At 33.4% G+C, this 12,304-nt stretch overlaps 1 protein-coding gene across 2 annotated transcripts in view; it reads left to right on the top strand.

Moving 5' to 3' along the window:
* The window catches only part of LOC117923696 (ABC transporter C family member 2-like), a 44,105-nt gene extending 36,229 nt beyond the window's left edge, over positions 1–7,876 (top strand). For both annotated transcript variants that reach the window (XM_034842113.1, XM_034842112.1), the window contains exons 24-28: positions 2,514–3,270; positions 5,032–5,153; positions 6,432–6,677; positions 6,868–7,294; positions 7,537–7,876. In XM_034842113.1, the coding sequence (XP_034698004.1) occupies positions 2,514–3,270; positions 5,032–5,153; positions 6,432–6,677; positions 6,868–7,294; positions 7,537–7,631 (1,647 nt within the window). In that variant the 3' untranslated portion in view covers positions 7,632–7,876. The remainder of the gene's footprint in view (positions 1–2,513; positions 3,271–5,031; positions 5,154–6,431; positions 6,678–6,867; positions 7,295–7,536) is intronic.
* Positions 7,877–12,304: the final 4,428 nt, after the last annotated feature.

Raw genomic sequence — 12,304 nt, 5'->3', positions numbered from 1 at the left:
CTTTGGTAATTATATTAGAGGTAAGACTCTTTGGAAGATTGCTTCTCTCACTTTGATGTGGATTGTGTGGAGAGAGAGGAATGCTAGGATTTTTTAGGATACTTGCAAGATGCATGAGATGATGTGGGACCTGATTCATTTCTTTGTTTCTTTTTGGGCCTACCATACTAATGTTTTCAAACCTTTTCCCTTGAGTGCTATTCAGTTTAGTTGGCTATTGGTTTGTACACCTTAGGCTTGGGCTTACTTGGTGAGGAGTTGAGTTGAGCTTTTCGAGTTGTATGTTGTGTATAGTCTTTTTATTCCTTTTGTACAAATCTCCCTGTAAAGCGGAAGGTTTTTTGGGTGTTTTGATTTGGTTTGTATTTCATGGGGAGGATTTCTCATCCTTATGTTTTCTTGTCAGTACTTTAAACATCTTTTGTTTCTAATAAAAAAAAAAATCATTTTACTTTAAATTGCATAAGTTGTGTTGGTTTGTTGTTTCTATTTCCCTCTGCTTATATTTGGCTGCTACTTGTATACTCTGTGTGTACCTTGTGCGCCTGATCCAATCGCTTTTAATATATTTGCTCTATTTCCTTATCAAAAAAAAAAAAAAAAAAAAAAAGAAAGTTGTGTTGCCTTTTGGTTTTTGTTCCTTGATAAAAAATGAGAATTCATTGAACCAAAGACAAGATGCGTAAGATATCCTTTGCAACAGCAAAAGGCATAAAGCAAACAGAAATTAGAGAGCCAAATACATAATGACCGCTCTATGCCTTGGATAAATCAAGTGGGTAGGGGTCCTAAATAAACAACTACAAAGATCTAGCACCCCTCTTAGTGAAATTGTCAGCCATCTGGTCTGTCAACAAAAGGGTTTGGGAAGAAGTCTTTTTCCTAACTGGAAACAACAAAAACCAAGAATAACAAGGATCAGCTATCCTTAAAGCTTTGATTCTCAGACTCTCCAACTTCATGAAATGTTCTCAGGTCTACACCATACAACATCGATGTAGGTATAAGATCCATGTTGGACATCCTATTTTGCTTTAGATACAGTTTTTTTATTTTAGTCGATTTCTGTTTTTACTTTCATCTTCCTTGGCATATAGATTACATTGAAGATAGTCAGAGTTTGCTGGAATAAAAACCCTTTTAGGAATATCAGGGATAAGAAAAAAAGATGAGAGATAAAAGAGAGGGAATTTCTATAACGAATGCCTTTACTTTTTATCTAATTGATTTTTTTTTCTTTCATTATGTGGGGTCCAAATATCCCTATCTATTATTAAGATTCTTTTTAACCAATACCTCATATCCTAAATTTGGACCTGTGAAGGATTGGACACCTAAATAAATGCCGACACCTGACATCCACATTCATATCCATGCAACAGAGCCTTAAATCCACATTAAAAATGATAAAAAGGAAAAAAGGATGCAGAGCTAAAACCTCTTAACTGCACAACTGCAGCCCATTAATGTACAAAATACAGATCTTAAGGGAGTATATATTCCCAGATGAAGAGTTTAGAAAGAGCATGAATCCTTCTATCCAATGAATGAGTTGCCAAGAACCTGTGCCTTCTGTGGAGATCCATGAGATAATAACTGATGAATCCCTTCCATTAGATAGTATAGTTTGTACAGCAGAACCAGTAGCACCATTTACACTTCCCATGGCATTAAAAACTCAATATCATATAAATCCCATTGCTTGCGGATTTGGAGAAAGCCTGCAATACCTCCTCACTGTAGTCTCTAAGAATAAAAGCACAAACTTTCAAAAATGAGCGTAAGTCTTCCAAAGGATGACACTAAGGACACAGTATCCTTTTCCTCTGGTTAGTCAATCGTTTTTCTATCCAATGATAATCCCGTGGAACCTTGGTGACAGACCCTAGAATGGATGTGAGGGAACATATTTTATCCTACAAAATTTCTGCAGATCCAGTCCTGTTCTCAAAAATCTTGAGTTTCTTCTACTATATTGCCCAAATAAAAAACAGAAATGGCAAACTTCCCCAAAAATCTATGCTCCCCTCACACCAAAGCCCTTAAAACAAGCTATTAATATAACGGCAATTTCCATAGGGGCCACGTAAAGGAAAAAGGTCTCTACTAAAACATAGAAGCAAGGGAGCTATGAAGAAAATATAATACTGTTTCCCTGCTGAACACGTATAGAACATTTATCAGCGCAAAAGGTTTTATAAGGTTTCTGGATTTGAACCATATCATTGATATTGATGATCTGACAGGCATATTACCTTCAGTTATGAATATGAAAAAATACGCTATTCTAGGAAATGGGAAATGCCCACTTTTGGGTGTTTTAATTAGTACATTTTGTTGATTTTGTTACCTTTTAAATTGGAGAACGCATGCATGAATTCTCCTTTTTTATTAAATTTTATTATTGACTTTCAATAAATTTTTCATGAAGAATGGGTTTAGACTGTATATTATGGAGCCCCTTGTCTATAGATTTACTGTTTTCTTATGGAAGCATAATTTTGTTTTGACAGAACACAGCCCGTGAAGTAAAGCGGTTGGATTCCATAACCAGATCACCTGTTTATGCACAATTTGGAGAAGCGCTGAATGGACTCTCAACAATTCGTGCTTACAAAGCGTATGATCGGATGGCTGATATTAATGGAAAATCCATGGACAACAATATAAGATACACCCTTGTGAACATGAGTTCGAACCGCTGGCTTGCAATCCGTCTGGAAGCATTAGGGGGACTCATGATTTGGTTAACTGCAACCTTTGCTGTCATGCAGAATGAAAGGGCAGAAAACCAGCAGGCATTTGCATCTACTATGGGTCTGCTTCTCAGTTATGCTTTAAATATTACTAGTCTATTGACTGGTGTACTGAGACTTGCTAGTCTAGCTGAAAATAGTTTGAATTCTGTTGAGCGAGTTGGCTCTTATATAGAATTGCCTTCAGAAGCTCCACTTGTAATTGAGAGCAATCGTCCCCCTCCTGCATGGCCTTCATCAGGATCCATCAAATTTGAGGATGTTGTTCTACGTTACAGGCCTGAACTTCCTCCAGTCTTGCATGGATTGTCCTTCACAATTTCTCCAAGTGACAAGGTAGGAATAGTTGGAAGGACTGGGGCAGGCAAATCTAGCATGCTTAATGCTTTATTTCGGATTGTAGAACTGGAAAGGGGAAGAATCTTGATTGATGATTGTGACATTTCAAAGTTTGGACTGAGGGATCTACGTAAAGTTCTTGGTATTATACCACAATCACCAGTTCTTTTCTCAGGTATACTACATCTATAATCTTGGTTGTGATCAGGCTAACAGCTAGGCATATTTGATCTACTCTCCATTGTTTTCCTTGATTTGCTTGATGTGGTTTTCCCTTTTTCCTTCTTTTACGTGACACCTTAATAAATTTCCTTATCCAGTTTTTGCATACCTTTGAAAATTGAAAGCAGATTCTGTGAACTGCTCTCATCAATAAACTTGGCTTCTCTGGTCATAACCCATCCTGAACTTATTTAAACCATTATGGCTGCAAGAACGGGGATGAGAGCACAAGGGTGTCAGTTCATAGAATATATGTGTCCAGATACGAGGGCCTATCTAAATCATCTAATGATATAAAGTAGGCCTTCTAATAATTACAATAATAAATGAAGTAAAGTTTATAGTTGAGAAAATTGGAATTGATTTTCCTTTATTCATTCAGAAAAATTGAAAGGTTTACAACATATATAGACAATAATTGTTGCCAGAACAAGAAACTACAATAATATACAATTGAAACCTAGAAAGAAAGTTGACGCTACGAGATAGACAAGATCCATAAAATCTGCCTATAATAAGAGTAGAATATATTTTTTGACTTTCTAAACAAGCACCACAGAATCCCCAGAATCCTCCTTATGAATAGGAAAATATTACTTTCTCAATAATAATGTTATGCATTAATAGTATTTTGGGAGTGCTATGTGAAATCATATGTGTATATACAGTAGACCCTCTAATAATTACAATAATAAATGAAGTTTATAGTGCTATAGTATTTATACATAAATGGTATTTTTGACGTGTTATGTGCTTCATCTTAAATCTCATATATAGATATGAACCTGATGATAAAGTTCAAAGAAACTCAAAATATACTCATGTTACGAGAAAAATGAAGTAAAATCTTATTTTGTATTGATATTCAATTAAGTTATTGTGCTTAAGATACCTAGGCCTTTTGGTTTCCTTACAAGCAGGCATTAACTGTGTTACCAACTAGAAATGAAAAAAGGCTCCTGAATTTTTGGTTCGAGAATTAAGATTGTGGGTGCTGCCTTTTAGGAGCCTGTTACTAAGTTTTGGACCATCAAGTTGAATATGCTCCTGATTTTTTACATATTTTTTGGGGCTTATGCAAAGCATAATCATCATGTCCTGCTTACTAATATATAATACTTCAACTATTTGGTTGGTTCTAGAGCCTGAATTATCTTATGCCCACCCATACTTGAATATTTTTCGTTAATTTTTCATCTGTTTTTTTCATGGAAATTTTTTGGCTTCAGGGTTCATTCCTGATATCATTTTAAGAGAATGATGAAGAGCCATATTTATGTTCTTTCAGCTTTGAACTGATAAATTATCTATAATTTTTTTGGGGATGAAAGCCTGTCAAATATGGCTTACTGATATGGACTATCTGAAAATCTAAGTGTTTCAATTGTTTAATAGTTTATAAAGTTGGAAATTCTGATTGGTTAACTCAAGTGATGGAGTATAATGACTTGGAAAAGGATGAAATCAGTACCATATTAATTGTTTTTTTGGGTTATTCACAAGGAATGGGGGTGGGTGAATTGGGGATGCCACCAGGAATGGTTGGTGCCATGGTGGTGTTGTATTGTGAGGGTTTTTTCCTCATATAGTGCTTAGGAGGCTGTATCTTCTCTTATTACTGATAAGATCCTAAGTTATCAATTCAATGCATTTTAGTTAATAAATTTTTTTTAATGAAGTTTGTGTTATTCTAATGATCACTTGTTTCACATAGGAACTGTGCGATTCAATCTTGATCCTTTCAATGAGCACAATGATGCTGACCTCTGGGAGGCTTTAGAGAGGGCACATTTGAAGGATGTTATCAGGAGGAATTCTCTTGGTCTTGATGCTGAGGTACATGCTCAAATTTGCTTTAGTAGATCATTATTTTTTTTCTCACTCTCTTTTTCTTTCTCTTTTTCAAACAGCATGGATATTAAATTGTCAATTGATAGTTTTTATTTCTCTTTCATCCTTCTGCTTGTTGTAAAATACATCACATAGTTCAGAATTAGTTTTCTAGTTAAAAATGATCAAGGTTGTTCTTTTCATATTCTTCACCACTTTTTTTCCATTTATTGGTGTGGCAAGTTAGATTATCTGTAGAAAAAGTTTAAAGAGAGAAAATAAATGTGTTTCTACATCCAATCGCCTCTTGCCACATCAGCAAGTGGTGAAGAATGTGTTAAAACAGGTTGAACCAGTCACATTTTCCTTGAAAGTTATACCTCCAAATTGATGCTTTTTACTGTTTTTGAACAATAAATACATGACCCATGAACTGCTTCCTGGATTAATGAATTAGTAGGTTATTTCCTTAATTGCCATGCATGACCATCAGTAATTTTTTTGAGAAAATTGTGTTAAAGGATGACCAGGCAAAAGTAATTGGAAACAGAATGAAAAACTGGATAACGAGGAAAATATGATTCAACTACTGGTATTTGAAACTAAAGAAAGGAAAAAAAAAAAAAAAAAAGTGGGCTGCGGTGGGAGTAGGGGGGTTGTGGTTGGTTGTTGGGTGGGTGTTAGATTAGCGCATTTTTATTTGTTGTGTAATAATGTACATTCATATTTGTCTATATATGTGTATGTATGCATGCTTGCATGTATGGGCAAACATATGGAATATCACTTCTTCATTAGAAGAATTTATCCAAATGAAACGATTCAACAGGGCGACTTATGGTTTGCTAGTGTCAACATGTATATCAACTAACATTGGCTCTATCTAATGAACTTTCTCTTGATCCTGGGATATGCTTCTCCTTAAAGTTTCAGAGCATTTTCATTTTCCAAAAATCAGTTTGGATTTGAAAAAAGTAAAGAAACATCTATCAACTGTTTGAAGTATGAAAGTTGTTCAAAGGGGAACATATTGAATAACCTCAACTGTGGGTTGAGCTATTACAATTTTGGTTAGAAGTAGAACAACTAATCCCTCTTGTACAAAAAATTTACTAAATTTTAACTCAAGTTTGGATGTTATTAAGTCCATATTATCCGTGCAAGTACACTGAATCTCCAAAATCTAGGTAAATGGGCCCTGATATGTTGTCAATTCTGTTGTTTTGAACTAATTCAGAGTAACAACTTTTAAATAGAAACAATTCTTCCATGTGGTATGTGAAGGTTTCCGAGGCCGGAGAGAATTTCAGTGTTGGACAGAGGCAACTTTTAAGTCTTGCTCGAGCATTGCTGCGGAGATCAAAGATTCTTGTTCTTGATGAAGCAACAGCTGCTGTTGATGTCAGAACTGATGCTCTCATTCAGAAAACCATTAGAGAAGAATTTAAATCATGTACAATGCTCATTATTGCTCATCGTCTAAATACCATCATTGATTGTGATCGAGTTCTTTTGCTTGATGCTGGTCGGGTACGCCTTCAATTTCAATGTTTTTCTGGTTCATTTCTCTTATTTCCTTGTTGCTCTTGTTTGGAAGAGAAAACATGAAGCTTGCCCTTGAATGGGAAACTGCTGACAGATTTGTATGCTTTCTTATTGAAATTTTTGGTTTTATTTAGTCTTTTGTCAACATGTCATGATTTTAATGTCTTCCACTCAGGTTCTAGAATATGATACCCCAGAGGAACTGCTTTCAAATGATAGAAGCGCTTTCTCTAAGATGGTTCAAAGTACTGGAGCTGCCAATGCTGAATACTTACGCAGCCTAGTACTTGGTGGGGAAGGAGAGAACAAGTTGGGCAGGGAAGACAACAGGCGGCTTGATGGGCAGAGAAGATGGCTGGCCTCTTCCCGCTGGACTGCTGCTGCACAGTTTGCTCTTGCTGTTAGCCTCACTTCATCACAGAATGACCTTCAGCAGCTGGAGATTGAAGATGAAAACAGCATCCTCAAGAAAACAAAGGACGCCGTTATAACTCTGCAGGGAGTTTTGGAAGGAAAGCATGACAAAGTTATTGAAGAGACACTAAATCAATACCAGGTTTCTAGAGATGGATGGTGGTCATCCCTCTACAGAATGATTGAAGGTAAAAATTAATTGCCCCTCTGCTTGCATCACATGCATTCACATGGAGCACACATTCTTCTAACTGAATGATGAATACATGAGCTACACGCGTGGATGTCTACACAGGATCTGCTTTTTAACAAGAAGAGGCCAGCTTGAATTAGTGGCATTTAATTTCTAACGCATATATATGTTGAAATTTAATGCTCTTTTATTTTCATCTCTTTCTGATCCAAAATTGTATATTTTCCCCCCTGCCAGGTCTAGCAATGATGAGCAGGTTGGCTCGAAACAGGCTTCAGTCAGAAAATGGTTTTGAAGACAGATCAATTGACTGGGACCGTATCGAAATGTAGACAACAGTATGCCTCTGGTTCTTCACACGCTTACGAAAAGCGGGAATAAAGTTCTGATCATGAGTTGATTTTGGATTACCAAAATCTCTGATTATCTGCCTATAACTCTGTATATTATATAACCAAATAGTATTCTGTTACTATTATTCTTAGAATATTTGATAATTTTGTAGGTTGTGAGACGATGGTAAAAGGGTTGTTACCATCATTATTTTCTAGTAAAGAAGTTCGGAATTTGATGACTCCTTTTGTCTTTGAATGCCCAACTTGTTAGCCAAACGGCTCTGAAAATAAAATATTAGCCAACAAGGAATAATTTGGATACCCGAGGATGGTTATGTTCTTGATTAAAGAAAGCATGGAATCAATTTGAAAGTGAAAATGGTTCTAACACTGGTTCGTGAAAGGAATATGTTCCCACTCGATGTGAATATATGAATGATGTTTTGAAATTGTTTTTTCATGCATATTTTTGTTCAAAATTCATAGGAATGATTTTTAGAGCTTAAAAAAGGAGCGTTAAAAAAAAAGTATTGACCCTTTTTGAGGTGTCTAACAATGTACCTCTAGACAACTTTAAGGCCATTCGACATACTTCTGAACACCCTTAAAGGCGACCCCTAGGGACCTCACTTTGTATGTCTGGACACCTTAAGGATGTTTCACATTGAACTTCCAAACATTTTTTTTGAAGTAAAAGAATATTAAATCTTATTTAATTTTTTTTTATAAAAAAAATAGGATGTTGCATTCATAGTACAAGCTCGAATGATGATTGACTACACAAATCTCTTCACAACACATGCAATCCATCGTAGTAGGGATACATTGATCAAATAGGTAAGGGAGATCGGTAAAAGAAATGGAATAATTATTATAATTTATAAAGACATTACGAGGGAACTTAATAAATAAAAGCTTAGAATTACTCGTGAAAAAAGTGGAATATTTAGAGATTTGACAAGGGCTAATATCGAATATAAGAGTAAAAAAAAAGAAGAAAGAAAAATTGATATGGATGAAGAAATATGAATATCTATTTACTCTTAAAGGTGTGAGGCTGACAACTAATGATGATTAAATATTAGTGTTATATGTAGAAAACATAACCATGCAAAATATCTCAAAGGGCATGCTTTTGTTGGTCATTTAAGTTAGGAAGAAATGAGTATCTTAGTTGAAATATCAAAAAGTATCATTAAAATGAAGGAGGTATTGAATAGTTTGAAAGCAAAGTGATTAGTTCAACTGTAGCACATTGGGAACTATATGTAATGCATTTTGGTGATACTATAATGAATAAATACATTTTTTTTTTTTTTTTGCATAATGTGTTTTCAAACATCATATATTGAGTTCAAATGTTATTCAATATTCAATAAGGCGGAGAGTTCATATGTAAAGTTGAAGATATAATGGGGCACATCTTAAGGTGATTTTGAGGGTTCTTGGGTTAAAATACATACCATGTTAGAGTTGCATCACATTGAAATAAAAACATCATTTGAAATGAGTTTAACAAGTGTCCAATATAATATGAAAAGTCATTTGTTTAGTGAATTAAGGGATAGTATTTCCAAAGTTGCATTAAGTATTTTAGTTGATGAAAGAAAGATCTAAAAATGTTGGAGTGAATGTTCCGCTTGTGGATGTGTGCATGGATAAACTCATGAACTACTTTGTGCACACAAGATCTCTTTATAGAAAATCAAAGGTCACCCAATCCCTTTAGCATCAATAGACCCTCATTGGAGGCAACTCAATTTAATCCATTTGAAGGATCAAGGTACGTGGGAATGAGGTATGAAAATGGTCGGAAACACTTTCACAAGTGGTTCTTAAGCATTAATCCTACTCTTGGTTGGAACCTACTACCATTCCTGTCAAAAAAACAATATACAACCTATGATGTATGATAAATAAGGTCGAGCAACTTGCTATACCCTCTTATTACTCATTTGCATAGTACCATCTCTATAAAGGTCGCTTAACCACTCTACATGCATTGAATGTCCTCTATGTGTTTGCAACTCCATATGTGCATTAGACTTAAAAACTTTGAGCGTCCTACTAATCAATTGTGTTGTCATATGATTATCATTATATGTTGGGGTAAATAATAGCTTTGTTGGATACAAAAATATCAAGAATGATCAATATATCTTCTAATGCGATATTCATCTCCTCGTATGGTAAGTGAAATGTATTCATTTCTTCTCAAGAAATGGCTCTTAAAAACTACTAGCAAGAAATTGGTGAATCTGAATAGCTTTAAGAATATTTATAATGGTAAGAATGTTAAGATTGCAAAATTAAACCTTTCAAAGCCCTTAATCTAAATTGGTGTATATCATGTAAGGGGAATGAAGAGACGGGTGATCATCTATTTCTACATTGTTTGTTCTCTTTAGAGTTGTGACATAGTCTTTTTACACTAACAAGGATGGTGTGGGTTCACCCTAGGAGTTGTTATAACATGATGATTATTTCTTATATGGGTTTAGGAATTCCACTAGAGACAAGACCCTTTGAATGATTACTTGTCTCACTTTGATTGGATTGTGTGGCAAAAAAGGATGGAAGACATCGAAAATGTTATGAGATTTATTTTATTGCTTTATATTTTTTAAAGACATTCTTTTGAATGTCATTTAATTCATCTGATTCAAAAGGGAAGAACTTGCATTAGTATCTCAATTTCAATTCAAACATGAGTTTGATTTACACTCCATGTTCTGAGAAATATTTACCATTTGAAAAGAGGAAAAAACGGAGTCTTTGTATAAAGAAATGCGTTGAGAAAGGGCAGATGTATAGAACCTTTCAACGAGATAGTGCTTTTTCAACTCTCTCAAAATGGAATCTATTCCAAACATATATGCCATGGTTCCTTACTTCGACAGGGTACAAATATCTAAATTTGATATTTTTAGATACTTTTTCAGACCTATTGCCGATATTAAGTAGCAGTCCAAAATTTGTATCCATTTTTCATGATTCAATTGGCATTTGGTATGCACACCATGAAGGTTGGGCCAACATGAGAGAAGCCTAGGTTTTTTATTTTTATTGAACTACTAAATAAGGGAGAAAATCCTCTTATGAACGGGGATGTCTGATCTCACCTTAATTCTAATAGCCTTTGAATATGAGATTGCACTTTTAAGGGTGCACGGTTCTGTAAACATTATTGTTTGTTAACTTTCATATTTAACATTTTGTATATGATAAATATATTTAAAAAAATGTACCTATTTGTGCCAAAAAAACTTCTTGGCAATAATATGTGCTTTGTTCCTCTTTGGGGCTATCAACTCGCTAATATACTTTGGTTGACTACACTCAAGTGTGGAAGAGAATAATAATGATGATATTCTCTCTCTCTCTCTCTGCTCGATGTCCTTCTATTGAAATCTCTCTCCCTAGTCGATCATGTCCTTTTATTGACATTGAAGGTTCTCCTATTGACTTTTTTCCTTTTGGTTTATTTGCTATATACCTTTTTTCTGAAGTTCTATGAATTTTCTTTACTTTAATTAATTATTATAGAGATGTTTTCCTTGAAATTTTAATCAAAATATATTTTTTTTAGATCAAGATATTAATCAATCATCTAATAAATGAAATTTTGAAACTGATCTTGACTCTTAAGTCTTAAGTACTGTATATATATTAAAAAATTACATTATTTAAAACTTAAGAGTCAACACCACTTTCAATTATTACAAAGAATAATTTGATAAATATTTAACAAACTAAATTTTTTAATTATTTTTAATTTTTAAATTAAATTAGGTTAATGTTATCTTGGGTTCTAGAAGAAAAAAATGTTCAAAAAATAATTTTTTATGTTTGATTTCATCTTAAAAAATACAAAAAAAAATAAAATATAATTAAAATTTATAAAAAAATTACATATTGTTAAATTATTCAATCTTTAAATTATTCAAATGTAATTAAAAGAGAATTAAGTAAAATAATTTTAAAAAAGTATATAAAAATAATTTATTAAATTTTTTATTTTTATTTTTTTACATTTTCTCTCAAATTTCACAGAACTGAACATAGTCCAAATTAATATTTGTATCCACTGTTCTGCTTTTATAATTAAAAGGTTTAATTTCTTTTGAATGTATTATTTTAACTTAAAATTTTAAGTTCACAGATAAGAAATGAATCTAAAATAAGTGCTTTAATAAGGCAGCACGTGGCGTGTATTTTGAGAGCATTATGAGATATGTGTGGTCGGTGGTCGGTGGTCGGTGGTCAACCACATGAGTCTGTATCTGCAAATCATATCTTAAAAGACAAAAGACTTTATTCAGGTGTGAGATAATGCTCCAATAAATATAGTCTGTCAAACTGATTGACAAATTATTCTATTGCTGGTGCCTATCTATTGTTCCACTTCTTCTCTGTTTGGTTGGTGAGATTTGACAAAGTGGGAGCAAAGATAATTAAACTTCAAGTGGTTTAATCTTGCATATGAAAAACAATTTTTTTTTTAAAACTCTTCTGTTTTATAAAACAAAAAAAAGAGTATGATTTTGAATTTAAAATGCTTTTAATCTATTTTTAATATTTTTAAATATGCTTTAAAAATAAATTTTATATTTAATATTTTATTTTTAATCATTTTAAATGTCTATATAATTATTTTTTAAAATAATCAT

Source organism: Vitis riparia, chromosome 10 (genome assembly GCF_004353265.1).
Source record: "Vitis riparia cultivar Riparia Gloire de Montpellier isolate 1030 chromosome 10, EGFV_Vit.rip_1.0, whole genome shotgun sequence".
In the NCBI taxonomy this organism is placed as follows: Eukaryota; Viridiplantae; Streptophyta; class Magnoliopsida; order Vitales; family Vitaceae; genus Vitis; species Vitis riparia.
This window is presented reverse-complemented; position numbering and strand designations above follow the sequence as displayed.